Source organism: Aythya marila (assembly GCF_965140915.1).
Source record: "Aythya marila genome assembly, chromosome: 4".
In the NCBI taxonomy this organism is placed as follows: Eukaryota; Metazoa; Chordata; class Aves; order Anseriformes; family Anatidae; genus Aythya; species Aythya marila.
Genome location: NC_139045.1, coordinates 35182162 through 35203012, shown reverse-complemented (window position 1 = coordinate 35203012; position 20851 = coordinate 35182162). Strand labels below are relative to the sequence as shown.

General features: G+C 35.9%; 1 protein-coding gene across 6 annotated transcripts in view; it reads right to left on the bottom strand.

Annotated features, from left to right (window-relative positions):
• ANAPC10 (anaphase promoting complex subunit 10) overlaps positions 1 to 20851 on the bottom strand; it is a 324259-nt gene that overhangs the window by 302894 nt on the left and 514 nt on the right. For 4 of the 6 annotated variants that reach the window (XR_014317379.1, XR_014317380.1, XR_014317381.1 and 1 more), the window contains exons 2-4: positions 15404 to 15520; positions 13947 to 14037; positions 13090 to 13210 (exon numbers count right to left, since the gene is read on the bottom strand). Coding sequence is in view for 1 of the 6 variants with exons in the window: in XM_082758994.1 (XP_082615120.1) it covers positions 13090 to 13210; positions 13947 to 14037; positions 15404 to 15518 (327 nt within the window). In the remaining 5 variants the exon portion in view is untranslated. The remainder of the gene's footprint in view (positions 1 to 13089; positions 13211 to 13946; positions 14038 to 15403; positions 15521 to 20851) is intronic. The other 2 variants (XR_014317378.1, XR_014317377.1) reach the window with 2 other exon arrangements.

Genomic DNA, 20851 nt, shown 5'->3' with positions numbered 1-20851 from the left:
TACAAGTAGCAAAAACCACAGTGAATTTTTACCGATACAAATAAAGATGCTTATAACATAGAAGCCACACACAGGCCAGAAACTAAGCGGTGGACAAACTGGCTCCTAATTTCTTCCGCACTGGTGCCACTTCTCCTCAGCCCATTGATGAACTGTTAAGGAGAGTCACAGGGCGTTCCCAGCTGTGGTTGCCTACAAGTTGGCTACTTAAAAAAATAAGGTGTGGTAACGTCCAGCACCAGTTGAGACGACACCACAAGACTTTCTCAGTGCTTTGCAAGCTTTAGAAGTTCCCATTCCTTGCATATCTTTTCTTATGCTTAACACAAATTAAATGTCAACTGCTGTTTTTTCTTCTACAAAGAATTTCTATGCTGGGTTAGCAGTAGCACACGGGAAGATCAGCATCAATCTTTGTCTTGGCCTTTCTACACTTTTTTTTTCCCCCCTCATCACTTTTCACTATTTGAAATCATCTAGTACTCATTGCAATGATTACTTCCCACAATTAAGCCTGTGAAGACTATCAGGTAAATCAAAGCTGATTATTTATAATTCACTGACTTTATCCTCTCAACCCTTATCTACAGTTTGTGGGAAAAAAGAATAGCTCAAATGCCACTGAAAAGTATTCCCAACTGGCTAACAACCTCTGTATTTCAAAAATAAAAGTGATAGTAAGCAAGCATGGTCTTAGTAGCATTTTTGACACAGAAAAATTGTGGTTCAGATCTTTCAAAGAAGATGCTTCAATCTTGGACTCCCAAAAAGTTTTTACATATGGGATCCAAAACCAGAGCAGATAACTTTGGATAACTGGGGAACTTCAAGGACAGGAAAAAAGACTGTTGCAGAATGTGTTAAGACAGAAGAAAAAGAAAACAAAACAGGTGAACAGCTCTCTTTAGTAATGTCCATGCTACAGAAAAGCAGTACTTCTCTTTCAAATAGAGGTCTGCTGATACCAGAACATGCTACTCCAGTATCTTCTCTCTAGCATGCTCCCTGGAGGTGAAAGAAAGGTCCCTTGCTCCAGACAATTTCTTCAGTGGCACCTACCTTCTTGCTCTGCTGAAGAACTGGAGTGAAGTCAGGTGGTCTGTACTGCTCAAAATATTCATCATATTCTGCCACATGCTTCCCCCACCCCCAAACAATACACCATACAGCAGGCAAATAAAGATAACAAAGATTTATTTTTCCTTAGATGAAACTAGGAACCTCTTCAAACACCCAACAACAAAAAAATTACAATCCACAAAGCAATTCCACCTTCGGGAGACACACGATTAAAAGTATTACTTGAAACTTCCCTTCAAGTATTTACAAGCAAGGAAAGCTGAAAAAAGATGCAAGATTTTTTTTATTATTACTTCTTTTCCCCAAGAACTTGCTGACCTAATTTCTGCAATGGATTACAGCGTATTTGTTCACAAAACATGATACAGTTCAGTAACAAACTCCTACACGATTTCCTCCTTAACACAGAATGCCACACCCGAGTAGAAAAGCATTATGCTTCAATCCAAAAAAGACTGAATCTATACCTTAGAGAATTAATCTATTACCTTATTAATAATAGGAAATAGTAAAGACATGCATACACTTCTGCAGTTACTACACTGAATGAAAGAGACATATGTAGCTCTGTGGTCATGATGTGATCTTAAAGCATTGTAGGGAGGAGGGGGGACAGGGAACAGTGAAGTCAGTCTGATTTTTTTTTTTTTCTTTTTTGATAGGTTACTAGTGTAGACATTATGCTTTTGGTTAACATACATCAAAATCATTTGTCACTTGTAATTACACTGGTAGAAGGACTTAAGCAATAGTTGGTCAGGCAAATTGATAATCATCTTGAATATCAAGATAAGCTAACATTTTACCCACCTTGAACCTTAAAATCTGATTTACCATAACTTCCTTTTATCTTAAGTTTTACAAACCTGGCAGAGGATTAGAAATTGTAGTCTCTCCCTTAAAAACAAATGAGAAAAATCAATATTGCTACACACTACAGTTTGCAAATTAGAAATGTTAGAAATGTCAGAAATGTCTTATAAGCTATAGTTAAAAGAAATCCTTATCAACTGAAAGGGGCAGTCTGATACACTGCAATCAAAGGATACAAGTTTTTCAGAAGAGACAGGCGGTGAAGGAGCAGCAGTGGTGTTGCCCTATACATTATGAAACATACATATATAAAACAGATGCAGAGCAACTTTTTGCATGGCCAGATAGTGATAGGACAAGGGGGAGTGGTCTTAAACTAAATGAGGTAAGATTTAGATTAGAGGTTAGGAAACAATTCTTCACTCAGAGGGTGGTGAGGCACCAGACCAGAGAAGCTGTGGATGCCCCATCCCTGGAGGTGTTCAAGGCCAGGCTGGATGGGGCTTTGGGCAAGCTGGTCCGGTGGGAGGTGTCCCTGTCCATGGCAAGGGGGTGGAACTGGATGGGCTTTAAGGTCTCTTCAACCCAAACCCTTCTGTGATTCTATGATCCAGCATCAAGAAGACATTCTACCTGATCCTGAACACCCAAACCCATGTCAGCTGTAATGCTAGATGTACACATACTACTTTAAAATATCAATTAGCCAACACTCTTGCATTAAAAAAGGGGAAAAAAGAGAGGAACTAAAGGGGTTAAAATATTGAAGCAGGTTAACTAAGTAATAGAGTCCTTTCTGTCATGCTGTCATCTACCCCTCCACCCACCTGTCTCCTTACTCCCATGTTTTGTCTCCAAACAGAATGTTTAAATGTAGTTGTGAAGAGCATCAACCTCTTTCTTGCTATATCCATTTATATTGCCAGAACCTTGTATCTGATTTTCTTCATTCTGAAGCATTAATGTCTATCTGCAAGAAGTATCTTGTGAGCCTGCATTGGTAAACTGTAATCACAAATGCCCACAAACTTTGAAAAAAACATTGACCAACAGATATCAAATAAGGTGCACTCTCCAAACACAGAACCTTTATTCCAACAGGAACTTTCAGTAGAAAAAAAATGATGTGAAAACAGCAGACACTGATGTTCACACAAGCATACTGCATACAACCCAGCAGGCGATTTTTCTGGGTTTTTTTTTTGGATTATGCCCTGGAGGTGCTGGCACAATGGAATTTAAATACCATAATTGCTTATTTCTGTGTGCCAGCCTCTGAAATAATAGGTAAAAAGAAAAAAAAAAAAATACATGTATAACAAACATTCTCTTTTAAATTACTGGAATCACTAAATAAAATGCTTTTAATTCTCTGGTTCAAACGATGTAATTTATAACCATGTCACAAATAGAGAAGCACAAAAGAAGGGAAAATGCAGAAATAACATAACGTTCCCAAGGTTCAGTTTACAAGGACCTCACACAAAGATTTTTTTTTTGCAACTCTTACTAGAAACAGTATTATTTGCTAAAAATGCGGTAGCTGCCAAAAGCTATGATCCATCTAAAGCAAACATGTTTAAGATGGAAATAGAGTGTTAATGCTGAAGAAAGACAGAATTGAGTATACAAGTTTTCTTTTAAAAGCGTTGAAGCAACTGCAGTACAGTGTTAAGTTTGGTTTTTCAGCTTTCTGAGAAAAAATTGATCACATTTGCAGATAAACACCTAAATTATCATAAAGGACGTTAAGACAATAACAGAAGTAATCAAATTTCAAGCTTTCTAATTAAACCTCTTTTTCCTGCAGAAGGTTATTGGGAATTCAACACTAGCCTTGGTTCACATGATAGAACAATGGGAAAATTTTCCGAATGGTTGAACGCTAACCCTGACAAGTGTGGAGAGCCAACTACAATACATTATATGGTAGCATAACCTGCCACCCACGTTGCTGAGAGAACAGCTTTCAAACACATGCACCGAGCTGTAAAACCACAAAATCCCTTATTACACATTGTCCCTTACTTAAGGTGAAATACACTATCCCCCTTTTTACAAATCTTGGTGCTTTTTTTAAACCTTCATCTCTAAAGTTTATTTAGCAGCTAACTAGACTGTTTTTCAGACCTTTTTTCCCCCAAATGCCATCTTTCCTGTTTTGTTTTCTAACCAAAGTAATCTTTTTATAGTACACAGTCAAACCTGTTGTCTTCCACTGCTGCTTTTTTTTTTTTAATAATTCTACTTCCACCTGTGTGACATTATCCAATTTTTAAAGGAAATGTTGGATATATGACTAATTCATTTGTGAAGATTTGTTTCTAGAGTGAAATATTTCTTTTTTTTTGTATAAAGATACATGACTCATCACTGGTAAAGTAAAATAACAGTTCTAGCATACTTTCAATTGGAAAGTCAGATATTCTGTTATTTACTGTGATTCTTTTCCATCATTACGCAATTTGAATATATTCAAAAAGATAAACTGCCACAGTATGAGTGGTTATAGACACTGGCATTTATGTAAGTCAGCTATTACTGTAGAATGACAAACATACTCCACCCTCATTACAACATGCTGTGGTTACTAGCCAAACATCTTTGCTTTTTCTGAAAAGGGTACGTTATAATAAAAGCAGACCAGCAAAACAAATAATACAAGGGGACTCAAGATATGGTAAAAGTAACAACAATTGTTGGAAAACAATTCTGAATAGAGAAAGCGAACTACTTAATGATTTTAGGAATGCATATAATCTCATGCTATGAAAGAGATCGCTGAAAAATGTTGGTATATAAAACTTTTAGTTAATGATGCCTCCCCCCATCCCCCCTGCATGTCTGCTGCTTGAATCACTGCATTCCAAGATAGTTAGAGGATATACACAGTTTCTTCAGGGGTTTTCATTGCAACTTTGCTGGCAATGGGAATTTTATTTGCAAGTGTTTCTATTCTACTGACAAGGTCAATTAGTCCAACGAACTATTGGTTGTTCTGTCTGATAGCTCAGTCTATTTATTCAAGCAAGCACTTTTATAACCCACAATTGAATGCAGACAGTTACCCTTGTAAACACAACTGTCCACAGGGATTTTCACTATGTTTTGGGCATGTAAAAGAAAAACATGCTTTTCTCCCCTCAGCCTGATAGCACATAAGTTTGATTACAGCTTGAATTTCAAGGAATAAAGAGGGGGGCTACTGTTTTTAAATATATATGATCTATTGTACCTAAATATACACATTTGGACTAATTCCTAGGAACTAAAGAACACAGACACTTGATTGACCTCCCTAGAAGCTCCTAAAATTTGGTAATGCAGTCAAAGAGACAGATCAGCCTCTCTGCTCTATCCAAGCATTAAAAAGGAAAAAAAAAAGTGAAGTAGTGATTTAAAAGAAACAAAGAGATGCTATATGTAGCATGAAGGGTTAAAGGCTACATAAAATGGTTTCACAAAAGCCATCAGCACAACAGAAGGTCTAAGGGGTGTGTGTGTGTGTGTGTGTGTGGAGGGGAGAAGGGAAATGGGGGAAAATCAGCTGCAGAAGGAGGCGGGGGGGGGAGGGGGGGAAGGTGACTGTTCCACAGTTCTAGCTAGAATTTCTGTAGGTCAGCAGTGTGGCCATGCTGCCAGCTAAGTGTGTGAAGATGAAGAGTAATAGACCTTAGTCTCATAGACCTTTTATTATTGTATTCACATACAGAATTTATTTCTTGCAAAGTAAAGATTCTTCATTTGTACTAACTCAGCACAGTAAAGAGGACAGTCCAGGACTGCAAATTGTTCTTCATTATTCAGGTTTTCCCTGAACAAATCCTTCATGGGTATCAAGAAGAGGCTAACTATCATGGAAAACCAGCAATCTTTCATGGCTCTGTTCTACCAGTTTGGATGTTATACAGTTCACTACAAAAGTTGAACCGCCTACTGAAACTATCTGGGAACTCCAGAGAACAGGAGACAATCCCCAGAATGATCAATAAGGAAATATGTATTCCATAAAGCAACAACCTTGGTGAATAACACAGAAGTATACACAGTATATTAAACCTCTAACATCTATTTCATCCATGTTAAAGCATCACTGAAAACAAATAGTTTTTCAGAAAAGCATTACCGAAAAAAGCTGAGTCAATATAACAAAGGCCTTAATGAAACTGACAAAAAAGTGAGAAGAGGTTTTAAGGCCTGGAAGGGGGAGTGCTCTATTTTGCTTTAACAGAAGAAGGAACTGTATACATGAGTGTGTATGGTGCTTTACCTTGGGTTCTTGTAGGCAGATGTAAATTATACCATTGAAACCAATTCTAGTCAGAACTAATTGATGTAAACAAAACTACCAAACCTTCTCAAGTAATCTGGTCTCAATGAACATCACAGTTATGAGTTTCAGTCAGGTACAAACTGAGTATCAAATCAGTTTCCGTGAAAAAGCATACAAATTCACGTGAAAACGTAAGTATTAGCAGATCTTCAGCCTGCTATTTTGCAGTGTAAGTGGGAGAACAGTTTTAACTAGGAAGTCTCTTTTGGAAGTCTGATTTAACATGCTTCATTGCTACGTGAGCAAGGGGTTGGAGATCAGGATACTGAGTCAAGACACTGTACTACGGTTCCATCTATGCTTACCTGTTGGGATCAAAGCCACATTGCACACTGGAATCGTATCTTATACCTCAGTTCCCTCTTACAGTTAGTCCTCAAACATCACCCAGACAATAAAGGCACAATTTGATGGGGACTTTGACTTGGCATATTGGTTCAACAGTATAGAGTATCTGCACAGACTACAAACAAATCAACGTTCCTTCAAAATGACTAATACCATTCACTATTATCACGTTACTTCAAAAGCATTGAAGAAATCTAAATTTGCAGTTTTCTATACTATCCTATGCTTACTATCAAGCCACAATTTTATCACTTTTTTTGATTAGTAAGTTATCTTGCCTTTTCTCACTGCAGTGGAGAGAGATAAATTCTTTTACTTTTACATGAAAAATCACATGCATTTTCTAATTCCTTTGCCATGATAGAACTTAGATCGAATAATCACGACAAAGGTTATAATCCCAGGAGATGCTTTCAAATTCCTAGGCTTTATATATTTGAGCTCCCTTAAGGAAAGGTCTGTACTTCATCAAGTTTCTGCCTTCCATAGAGCTGTTGCCACTTTCTTTGACATGGCTTTTCCTCTACTTCAGTAGGTAAAGTCAGACTGACAGTACTAAAATTAAAAGGGCCTCTTTAACACACCCTTTCCTGATTGAGTTCCTCTGTAGACAGGAAAAGGTCCCTCCATAAAGATTCATTTTTGAAAACTGGTATACAAAACAAGAGAAAACATTTCTATATGCAACATACACCACAGCGTAATAACCAATGTTTAGGGTTTTTTTTTTGTTTGGTTTTGAAATTCTAGGATCCATCAGAAGTGATGTTTCTCTTTTAAAGTATCATCTCAAAAAAAGGAAAGAAAAACACTGAATGATTTTATGTTGCGGGGCCAAAAAAGCCTCCGTTCTTTAGAGATGATAGAACTAATGTGGATGTCTCTGTACACGCAATTCATATCCACAAAATATTTTTTTTAATAACTGCATTTTTCATAATTGCATGGCTCTGTTCCAATATATTACCATTCCAGGACATAAAGAGCAAAACAACTGCCATCCTTTCTATAACTTCCAAAGTTTGAAGCATATACTAGTTGATTTCCAAAAGCATAAGAACAATGAGTAGTTCATATCATCTCTACAGGCAATGACATCTGCAGGGAACTAGCCTTTCTCCTGCAAAGATCCCAGACTGGCAAAACATCCTCTGTCAGAAGGTAGGCACAAGGAGTACCAGCTGCATCAGCAGGAATAGGCCTGTTTCCTGAACTTGGCCCCCTCCCCTTGGCAACAATCACAAGGCTTAATAAACAGCAAATACCTGTGAATCATTCTATTCTGCTTTGAAAACTTCCAGTAGTGGTAAATTGCAGGTGTTAGCAGCAGATACTGTCTGCATCCTGGTGAAGTAAATCCATGCCCAATCAGCAAAACAGCTAGATAACAATCAAAATGAACAGTCTGGTGTGATGACTTCATCTACTGACCCAACCTCCTAGAGACAGACAAGAAAGACTACATTTGAAATTCTGTGAAAGTAAAACTTAGTCTTTTCTTAGCATCAGGTGTAGTTTTCTGAAAGCTGAGTATTTTTAAGCGAAATTTTGAACTCAAGGAATAATTGGGGATCGGCACTGCATCATTTCTTACATGTGAAAAAAGAATATGGAGGAATGGTTTCTAGTCAAAGTACTTGAAACTTAGTGAGGAATCTAAATAAAAAGCAATTATCAGCTCTATATTCCATCTTCAGAGAAAAGTTATTTAAAATGCACATTAGACATGTCTGACCAGAAACTCAGAAACAGTACACTTCCTTAATTCATTAGTTTGCAGCACTACTACGACAAGTTCACATCTTCTTGTTTCTCAGTATCTATATTTATTTACATCACATACAGAGAACAGGCAAATTTCAGAAATTCAGAACTTCATCTAGAGAAGTCCAACCTCCTCGCTACAGTGGACACTGTAGAGTAACAAGATTACAATAAGGGTCCAAACTTCCTTAACTATCTTTGAGAAAAGCTCCCCAGCTTGGACATTCTCCTGGTTGACAATTCCTTGCTCTAGCACAGAATGTCTGAAATCAGTAAAGAAGCGCCCCTGTCCGTGGTGCTTGGCCAAAATACCACGGCACCAGGGATATGGCTGTGCTTGCTATGGGTGGGGAGCAGCCAGTTACAAAACACGAATCAAAACCAAAAGGGTCAGAAAACAAGCTGAAAACAAAATAAATAGCTATTCAAAAAGAGACAGCTATACTGCCTGACAAAAAGCAGAAGACCCACACTGTTGCCAGCAAGGATATTGCAAAGTCATCTCCAGAACTGAGTCTTGATGAAAAGGTTAAGTATGCTTTTGTTCCAGGAAAAAAGGGGACAACAACAGAGTTAAAGCAACATTTAATACTTGGTATCATTGTTTGATACAAAGTCTGCTAGGTAGAACTGCCAGTGACAATGTATCTTCATCCCACATAAGGCTATCCATCACTGCTCAGTGAGGGATCACTGGATACCTGTAACAGTTGTTAACCATGGGAGTTACCCTTTTCTAGCAGCATTGCTTCTGCCTGGATGGTTTCCAGAACAGGCAAATAGCAAGCGAGGATCTTGCTTACTGAGGTTACACAAAGTCAGGTCCTTACTCTGTGTGCAGTCTTGTCCTACTGCATAAACAAAGAACATTCATGGTCTGCTACTCTTCTTCACAGGGGGTTTCTGATGATTCTTTTTCAAACCCAAACATTAGTATGTCTTATCCACCATGTGGCTTATTACTGTCCTTATATAATTTGAAAAACAGTACATGTCGCAATGCCATACACTAGCAATGGCATGAGCCTATCACAAATCTTGCTGTTTTCTCTGAACTACACAAACTAAATGAAAAAGCAAGTCTTCCAAATCAGAAATCACAAAAAGCCCCAAAAGAATGCTGGAAGAGAACTCTTACTGGAATAGGAAACAAATTATACCTTTGCAGTTGCATCTCTAGTTACTGCCAAGACACGTACACCATATTCTATTGTTGAGTCCTCAGTAATGCACACTACAACTTTGCTTGTTTTTAGAGGGGTTCTGCCTCCGACAGCAACTTTAAATTGGGGACTAAACACAAGCAGCTTCTCAGGTTTGAGAGGACGTGAAAAGTAACGATTCTCCAAGTCTGGCCAACATCTTCGCAAAGTATAATTTATAACAAACGACATAGAATTGGCACTAATAGAGTTCACACAGCAAAGCGAGATAACTGTAAAGTCCCTACACTACAGGCTGACAGCAGAAATCACTGAAACTAATAGGAAAATATAATCTGAAATTCTACTTAAGCTTACCATAAAAAGATCACGTTATAATGGGAAGATGAACTGCAGATGACCTAAATGTCTTGGGAGAGGTATAAAGGCAACCAGGAAGATGAGCACCATTTGGCAACCTGTGATTTCCTACAGCAAGCTTTTTGTTCACTTGCTTTACAGCAGGTTATTTTCACATTGTGAAAAAGGACAATGACTTATCTCAAGTATAATGATTTATCTCACATACTGAGGTCTGTTTAAAAAAACAGTATCTCTATCTTGTCCATACAAACTACTTGCACCATTACACTGCAGAACTCTTAAAATGGGAAACAAGAAAATACTTGTTCTCCAAACTTGACAGTTGTGGTAAAAAGGCACTTTAAGTAGGAGAAGTACACATTGAGATGTGTACTGTGCACACATCTCAACTGCAGTACCTCCAGTCGAACAAAGGTATAACACTGCCAGATCACAAGGATTGTTCTCACCTATAGAATGGGCTATAAATGACTTGTTTCTCTTTACTGAGAAAATAATTTAATTTTAGGTTCCAAAAAAAGGACATTCTTACAAACTAGAACACAAACTCAAACTACTGTTGTATTATTGATTAAACCTAGCCTAACTGCACATGGCATTGTTTCAAGTAGACCATTTGGAAAAGAACACATGGAGGCATCGTAGGACTTTCTTTAGACACTATGAGTTGGGCAAGCATTCATGAAAAATAGAAAATGATTTAGTTGGATTTCCAACCCTGTCAATTGTTCCTGAAGCCAACAGAATCATTGTGTAATTAAGCAGATTTCTGTGAAGAGCTCATAATGGTTCACCCTGCTTTAACAACGTGTGTCAGAAAAGCTGAAGAAAAAGTTTCTAGATTGAAGAAAAAATTCAGAAATGCATTCTGAATATCAAGCACATTAGAAAATCTTAAAACTGATAGCAATATTTAACATTAGTGGCCAGAGAATTAGTCTTCAGTATTTCACAGCATCAAAAGTATCACACCTCATTAGTAAGAAGCTTGACCACATATTCTTCTCAGTTTTAAAATAAAAAAGCATATGAGCATGTGGTATGCATAACAATTACTGCTCTCATGAAACATATTACAGTCCCATTAATATACTATAAGACCTATGAAACATTTCATGTACAAGTTTTTTTTTTTTAACCAAATGCATCATGTACAGAATTGTGTTCAGTGAGAAAAAAATGAAGAAAAAATTCCTGAGAAATTGCAGAAGACTAATATGTTCATAATAAACAATACAAGTTCAAAATAATTCTACAAATACATTTTATTGTTTATATAAGTTTTTAACACATATACCCTCAAAAGTGGAAGTTCACCACTTTATAAGAAAGTTATGTCATTGAGGCTACACACAGAATGCTGTAATAAACATTATTATAAAAAGACATTTAATTATTGGAAAAGTAGACTACAAGCAAAAAAAAGAAACTGATAATTAAGGACAACAATGACATCTAGTGGACACTCACAAAACAGGCCTATAGACTACCGAGAAAAATACATTGTTTTTACTGTTAAACTTAGTCAAACTCCCAAACAGCTATGATGTAATTAAGATTAAAAGACAGAATATGCAGTTGATGAAAGACACCTCAAGTAGTGTCATTTCATATCAGAAGAATACTTCAAAAAAGTGCAAGGCTCTTCCATTTAAGATTTAGGATAAAAGCATAATTACCCGTAACTTGAAAGAACACCACAAATCTGAGAAAGGAAATAGACTGCCAACATAGTGAAGGCACATTAAGCTTTCTTTCCGCACTGCAGCTATAGCCTTCTACTTACAAGTTGTTCTTGTAGGGACTTCAAACACAGAAAAACAAGAAGGGAAACAAAAAGCAGAGAAGTCCAAATTCAGACCACTGTTTAACACCTTTTTCTACTTATTACTGATCCTTCTGTTATTGTAATACCTGCCATATAAGGGAGGTATGCTAAACCTTCACAGTACAGCTGCCAGTAGCAGCTGAACTCCAGAGATGAGGAAGATGAAACATGAGGTCACTATAACTCAAAATTATCAAAAGATACTTGCTCATGAGTAACCTGATTAGTTTATAAGGCAAACTCCCATAAAGATATGAATTATTTGAAATCTGCCTTTACTATTTACAAAAGGCTAGTACACAAAACTAAACAGTTAAAGCAACTCATATCTGATCTTAGTTTTTTCTTCAAAGAAATTTTCTTCTGGCTAGAAGCATCATTGTGGAAAAACACTGTTGACTATTATCTCTTGTAAATAAGAAGAATGTTAGTGATTAAAATATTATAGCATCAAATACCACACCTAGTGAGTAGAAATTGGATTTTGCATCTTACTGTTAAAAGTATTGCACACTTCCCAAAATTTGTGTATTTCAGTGACTGCCCACTATAAGAAAGCAGTGAGAAAGATCAAAAACAATTCTCAAAAGTAAAGCATCATTTATGTACATATCTAACTGTAATATACAACTCTTTAATTGTAATTAAACTTTCAATTTAAATTGGGAATTGTTTGCTTATATTATTATTTTGGAAGAGTTAACATTGCAATCTACCTAGCCCCACAATCAACAGTAGCTAGTCAGCTATCAGGAAATATATAACAAATTCTCACTTATATGAAGATTCTTTACCTAATAGAATACAAAGAAATCTTTGCATAACTGAGGAGGAGGAGGAATTGCCCTGCAATTTCTTTTTGCCAGGGCCTCAAAATGAGCTTTGAAACAGACATTACTCGTTAATGAGAATAAATGCAGCCTCCCAGAAATTAAATCTAACTCCAGACTGACACCAAAGATATTTATGCACCATCCAGAGCCACAACTAAAGTCTGTATTTTAAATTCATGAAAAGAATTTGAATTCCTGCTTTCCCCCACCTTTAAAGTCTAAAATTGCAAGTATTTAGAAGCTGAGTCTCCCCCTTGGTTGCTTTGTTCCAAGCATAGGCTTTCCAGACACTAATTCTAAAGAATCCTATTTTGTAAAATCCCACTCTTTATTCCATTACTGGATCTACATATGAACCCTGTTATAACCATGTTGGTAGTCACACCTGACAAAAACTGAAACCAACCTAACAATTTTACAAAATAAGAAAGTAAAAGCAAACACCAAAATCAACCCAGGTATTTCCTCCAAGAACAATGCCATTTCACCTCAAAAAACATTTCACACATCAAATATCCTAAGTGGAGAGGACTACTTTAAGAGAGTGAAATACCATTGACCTACCCGAATTTCCTGGAGATTATGAAAGTTATTTCCTACTCTGACCGAGATTTTGCTTGGAGTGTAACTTTCATCAGATTTGTAGTCTGCATAAATACATAACGTCTTCACTGTTGTTTTTCTCCTGCAAGAAGAAAAGAAACAATGTAAGCATCCCAAAGAAAAACATTCAGGAAGAGTTTGTTGTTATTTTGTAGTAAAATCTGAATGTTTTAAAACTTAATATAAAAGTGCGCCTATTGATTTATAAGAACCTTTTTGTTAAATCAACAGATTTTCTTCACACATTAGATAACGCACACATAATAGATTTTCACTATTATCCTTCACCTGTCTTCTGAACTTGCATTATACCAAAAACTACAACAAAAGGTCAAAATGCCAAATAAGCGCTTATATGTGATGAAACATATGCTTCGCTTATCAAATATGGGCTCTACTACTATACCAAAAGAATAGTCAAGGTGACTCAAAAAGCCAGTCTTGTCAATCACAGCAGAATAAAACAGGAAAAGGTTTCTCAATCAGTTGCTAAATACAGGACTACTTTAAACACAGTCAGCTACCCTTCAAATCACAGCCTATGACAGAAAAAGTCAAGATTCAAATGTCACCCTATGTAGGTAAATGTGAAACTGCTACAAATGGAATTAAAGATTCCTTTTTGTTGCTCATTTAGGGATTCAGTAGCTATAACAATTTCAAAAAAAAAAAAAAAAACACTTTTTTTCATAAACACTGTAAGGTAACACAGGACTAGTTCAAGAGTCCACACACTTCCCAAGTCCCAGTCTTGGTGAATAGTCATCCACACAAAGTTAAGCGAAACATTCTAACCCATACAGAGTAATTTTTAATACCTAAACTGGATGTTCACCAAATGAGGCTGCGATCCATCTGACTGCCAGTAAGTTTCTAGATTATCATCTCTTAACTGATCCACTCCAAATCCTAAGAAAAAGAAAAGGTGATAATCTTGAATATTCTTTATCTGTGATATAATCACAGACTTTTTTTTTTTTTACAGCTTTTACAAACTAAAACACATTTTAAACTATAACATAAGAAAATATTTCTAAAGATTCAAGTTGTACTTGTGACAGAACTAAAACGGGTGTCTGTCAATAAAAACGCAGTGCTACAGTGTCTTTATGTTCTATCTCCTATTGATATCTGAGGGGTGGTTGTTACCTTTCAACATGTCCTGGAATTCCAAATGTTAAGAAATAATTCATAATTGCAAGAACAATACTTTATGATTTCTACCTATTCTATAATTGAACTAATGAACTACATGAAAAGCATAGACTCATTAAGGTTGGAAAAGACCTTCAAGATCATCTGGTCCAACCACCACTAACAGATCATTCAATTATTACAAAATTTTAGCAAATATAACTTTTTTTTACAAGCCATTTCTTGGAATATTTTTAAAGTTAGTAGCTAGAACAAGCAATAGCTGCCAAAACCAATATTCATAAAAGCAGTCACATTTAAAGAAACAACTCTGAACATTTATTTTTCCATTCCCTCATTACCTACCTTTCTACTAATCACATCATTAATAACTGCCCTCAAAAGCTGCAGTTTTAATTTAGCAGAGGCAGTTTTATCTTCAATAAGAAATCTTTGTTCCATTTGAAGTGACAGAGCCATATGATGTTTTTCTTCAAATAAGAGACACCAGCACATCAGACCAGCCTGAGTGCAATGTTGCAGTATGAAGTGATCACTGACACTAGACTGCAGATAGGTATCAGATCAGCACCCAACAGCTGTTTCCAAAATAGCAGCTCAACCACTTCAAATGAAAAGAACAGATTTGCAGATATTTTGAGCAGGTGTAAACTATCACTAATGATATCTCAGCAACATTTACAATGGCTTCATTTTACTTGCAGGATTTTAGAGAGCTACACAAAGTCTGGATGGAATATTTATGTTGGCTAACTGCATAGATTGTTTGTCTGACTTAAAATCAAAGATACTTGGTCAAAATGCCAAACTACAGAAATAATTACACAGTGCTTACACAGTTCAGTTTGTTCACTGAACAAGTAAAAATACAGTTTAGTTTAAAATCAGCAAAAGCTCTGTTTTGCTAATGTGACATATTTCTTAATTTTAGGGTTTCTAATATAGTTATAACTCTTTCAAATTGCATCAAACTAGGCTTTTTTTTTTTAATGACACCCTCCTAATAATTTACATTACAGCAATTCTACTGCTACACTCTGCATGTACGACTTCTTATCAAAACATAACCCATTACATTTTCTAAGAATAATTTACATAGAATCATACGTTGTGATTCTACCTGGTTTACAAGACGAAAGTGACCAAACTGCTTGTGATCCTATTTCTCTAACAGTACCAGTCCTCTCCAACTGCTTTGGATCAGCACCAGGTGGTGTCTTGTTTGGGGTAGTCATTTCTAATAAAAAAACAAGCAAACAAGTTAGTTGACATATTTTAAGGCTGATGGGAAAACTAAAGGATTGTATTTGTTCATATAGAAGATTTAATTCTTTGACCTCAAACTTGTATAAACCATATATTCTATAAACTATCATAGATTCAATATTTAAACCTTGCAAATATGAGGTTCCACATGTATGCAAAAAATTGTCTGTGTAAAAATAGGTTGTACACTGGCAACATTCTTAAGTTACATTACTTGTATCATTCTTTACACAAATACAGAATTAGTTATTGTTTCATTTTGGGGGTTTTAGGAAGTTTTTGTTTCCAAGACAAATGGAAACAGACCCTTTTGATTTAAAGGCTAGCACTACAATTTCATTTTCTGTCCTAGCACACACACAAGTTTTCCTAATCTCCAAGTTCAGAGTCTAGAGCAAACCAGTCTTCCTTGAGATACTTCTTAAAAATAGGAAAGGAAAATTTGAATAAATCATTTAGTCCTTTATTTGGAAGAGACTGGTCATTGCCACATGCATCCATGGTCCATTTACTTAACTTCACAAGTTCATCTAGAATCACTAACCTGTGACTTATACTGCTCAAGTAATCATTCAGTCTCACACCTGGCCTACTGCCATATAGAAGTTGTTGTTCTTCATGTCATGTAGAGGACCTTACTACTGCCTAGGAAATAGCTTTAAAGGCTTTCTTTCCCAGCCCATCCTCCCTCCCCCCCCAAAAAAAAAAAAAAAAAAAAAGGATTCCAAAGAAACAAATTCCATGCAAGGAATCAAAAGCCTAAGACTAAATGTAAAGCACTCAAGAGTCAACGAATTAGACTTGACTTCTAATCCTTTGCTTATATGCATGACAGCATATTATGCTCTGCTAAATCACAAAAAAAAAAAAAAAAAAAAAGACTTCCAGCACCCCACCTAGACAGAGATTCTGAACTAGTTTGGCATCCACAGAATCCAGACCTTACCCACTACAGAAGCAATACAAGCCATAGACAAAAACAATATTTTCCAATATAAGAATATTTCTGCAGCTAAAAACTTTATTGAACACCAGAAATTCAAGTTCTGTAGTATATATTTGTCTGCACCAAAGATTTTCTATTGGCCTTTGCCTAATGTTTAATTTTGCAGAATGACTACCAGTTTTTTTGTTTATGACTCATTCAGATATAAGATTGCAGTCCTGACCACCATTAAAAAAAAATAAGAAACAATTACATATGTAGTAAAACCTTAGCATTGATGACAGCAACTATTGCAGAGGACCACAAACAAAATGCCTTGCTCAAATATCATCATCTTGGAAAAAAATGAGTAGAATGCTACACATCCAATTCAATCCCAAATATCCTGTATATACTCGTATAATTCACAGATCTACAAATTCTAAAAACATCACAAAGTTTTCCTACAAAATTTGTGTTCAAAAGCTAAACGGTATTAAGAAAAAATGAAATGGACAAACCATTTAGCCACTAGCTAGACACTAACAGAAATCTTTGCTCCCCATTGTATTTAAGTATTGTGTTATCCTTTTAAAAAAGAAAAAAACGTTATCAGATGTTTATTGAGTCCTTAAAATGTAGCTGTGCTCTGATGAATTGGCTACACTGCAAATCCAATGGGTTTTCATGTCTAGAACAGATCATAGACCATAGCAGAAAATAACTTACTCTAGTAGCTACTTAGGACAACTTTGTTTTATATTTACTGATAGCAACTTCAATCAAATACAGTATTACAAATTTTCTTTTGAGAATTTAAAACTGTCTTGGAAAAAGTTACGTAACACTTGTTTTGGGGTTATCTGAAAAATAAACATTTTTGTCCCAATAACCAAAACTCAAGTTATCTTTATTAATCATTGAGGAGATTACATGTATTTTCTTAAGAACTTTAAAACTCAAATCACCTATTTGTCCAAAGTGTTCAAAATCCCTGAATGAACAACATGCTGAGATTTCTTACAAGGTTTAGGGCACACAGAGAAGTCCTAAACAACTTTGTATTGCTTTGGTTCAGAGTTTTGAGGCGTACATGCTGGGGATCTGAAACGGACAGTGAGAATCACTGACAAATCAGTCACAGATCACAGACAAGTGATAATGAAAGACTGAAAACCTTCATCGTGTGAACTAATGAGTTGGACTAATCCAGTCAGTTTTTCATGACTGAAGCTGTTTAACCAGCTTTGTAACAATACATTCTAGATAGCTTTGCTGAAGCTTCCTAATAAAAAGAAGTTTAAAAGCAAGAAAGGCAATAGAAGTACAAGGGAAAATAATACAAGCCAACTCACTCAAAAAAAAAAAAAAAAAAAAAAAACACTTTTTGACATTTTACTAGAAGTACAAATTCCTTATTTTGGGAAAGACACAAATAGTTACTACTAAAAATAAAACCACACTTGCATTTGAATTAAGTCACCAAATTAGAAAAAAAAAAAAAAAAGAATCTTAGTCTGAGAAGACAATGGAATGAGAAGAACACAATGGTTTTCTTTTTTTTCCCCCCAAGCTCTGGAGAAAATAAGCAGTCTGTCTAGAAGCCTTTCTACTTAGTATGTGCTAAAAATGGAAAGACATATCGCATCTATAGAGGCATTGGCTGGAAACATCTTCAATTTTCCAATCCAGTTATTCCAAATGATCATTAGTAGGCTTGCCGTTTCTTAAATTGCAACGTGAACATATTATTAACTCAATGATATAATCAATGTCACACTTTCATTTTGCTGCTCTCCAGTAGCAAAGTATGCTTCCTTTAATTAAAACAAGAAAGCTGAGCTTCTTAACCCAGCCTGAACTCTATCCCTCAGCATCTTCCTTAGAAAAGTTAGCTCTTTCCTGGAGGACCTCCGCATGAAATAACCATTAAACCCAATTTAACAGAAGTATTTTATAAACACAACGAAGTGGATTTAGATGGTTCAAGCATTCTACCATTCATAATCAAAGCAGATAAGTCATTCTGATTATAACACTGTAAGACATTTAGAAGATGCACACCTGAAAGCAAACCTTTCACAAAACATACACTCTTGCATCACACTGAAGAAGGGACAGAAAAAGATACATATTGACCCTTTCTTTTCATATCCAAGCTCAATGAAAATTTTGCAGATTATCAAGCAGACTTCTCAAAGTACAATTTCTAATTCCACCTTGTTAGCACACAAAGGCTTAAAACGCACACCTGTAAGGATCTTTGAGAGACCAGACTATAACCATCAGACATCTGTCCAGCCATTCACATTCCTCTCACAGAGCCAGCTTCAGTATTTTATCTCCTTGCAAACACAGTTTTGCTTTAACATCCAACCCATGTTATCTTCTTAAAAACAAGCATGATTTCTTCTCTTGTTTTACGGAGAGCTCAAGGACTAGTTTATCACTAACACTTATGTAGCAGCCTTTTTTTTTTTTTTTTTAAACCAAATTTACTTTGTTTCCTTTCTAGAAGAGTGCCTATGCCACTCAGTTTTCTTGAAAAATGAAGTCTTGCAAAACAAATATTTTTGCAGGGTCTAAAAGATCTACATACTATGGTTAAAAAACAATGGCATACCACTTTAACAAAGGTTCTTACTCAAATAACATCATATTGTTAATATGTCATTTACTACACAATACAGCATTCAGACACTTTTGCAGATACTGTTTGCTATTCAGTAACACCTTTTCCATTTCTGCCTTTGACATTTTGTCCCTGTGTTCAATTCCTCCCTCAGTTGTCATCTCTGTTGAGATTAATTACACTGATTTTGATCATTTTGCTTGCAATCCTTTCTAACTTGTCAATGTACCTGTGTTGTGTTTGCCATGAAAAAAAAAAATTGCAAACAAAACTCCCCAGGAGTTCACAACATCCCTAACAGTGAATTATCTAAACACAGCTTTGAAATCAGTTTTTCAATCAGCTGTACACAGATCTCACAGAAATTATTTTTGACCACATTTCAGTCCTTGCTTTTAACAACATCAACCCAGACAATGGCAGAAACCCTGTAAAACTCAAGAAAAATCACTTAGATTCCATCCTCATTAGAAGTTTGGTCCCAGTTGTTAATAAACCAAAGTAGGCCATCTTCTGTTCACATGTCATTTTTAATTGTCTTCTACTTCCTGACAGTCTTCTCCCAAGCCACCTCCCCATCACCTTCCAAGGGATAAAAACTAGGTTCACTGATCTCTGACTTCCTCACATCATCTGTTGCCACTATTGAAAAAATAAAATCCTAGGTTTGAACTTTTCCAGGCCTCAGAGGTGCAATCAATTTGCGCAAATGCTTAAAATAACCTCCTACAATTCAGAAAACACTTCAGGTAAATCCTTATGTGTACTAGGATGATTTTTATCAACTTCCACTGACTCTCTCACCTAGTTTGCCCCTCCTTTTTTTTTATTATTATTCTGACTGCATTCCCATGGTACCATTACACACAGTAGTAGAAAGTGCCTGACTACAACTTTTACTTCAAAACTGAACAAAGGCAGCACTACTTCACACTTTTTGCAACACACATGAATTAGTCTGTTTTTCTTATTTGTTCTAATGGAAAGGGATTTCATCCCTTAGATTGCATGACTTTTATGCTCATTCTATTCATTTTTTTTACCTCATAAGCTCTTCACTGCTCTCATTTTCTTTGTAAAGGCCTTAAAACAACAAAGGGCCGCAAAGATCTCAAGATCTAATCAGAAGCCAGCCCCTTACCATGCTCACTATTTCTATTCAGGTGAAAGAATAAATAAGAATATTTAACGTTCAATTATTAATTTAATATCTAATAATGATAGTAAATGCTCAGAAGCAACCTATTTCAGCAACAACCAGCTCTCCAGTATATTTGTCCGTATTAAGTATAATTATCCATTACATTTATTATTGTCTCAACACCCTTTTGAACACCTGTTACTTTTACTCTGCCTGTTTTAAGTCTCTCTGAGGTAATAGCTTAAACCTTCCAGTGTAAGGACCATAAATACACGTATTACTGAAAACAATGTGAGTAGCCACACATCAAGAAGTATATTAGCAGTTTTTAATATTCGCATGTACACACACCCCTAGTTATTCAAAAACATAAATAAAATATTTGTGAAAGCATATTTAAAATACATTTTTACGGAAAGGCAAGCTTCCAGGACTATTAGGTCTTAAGCGTTGGTATTGATTACCCGCAGTGTTTATTAACCGCACAGCAAGCAGAGGACGGATGCAGCCTGACAAGCCCGGCTGCTCTCCCTCCAGCCCCCCCGGCTTTTTGTTTTCTTTAACGAGGGCTTCCCTTTATTAATTAATTATCACGTCCCCAGAC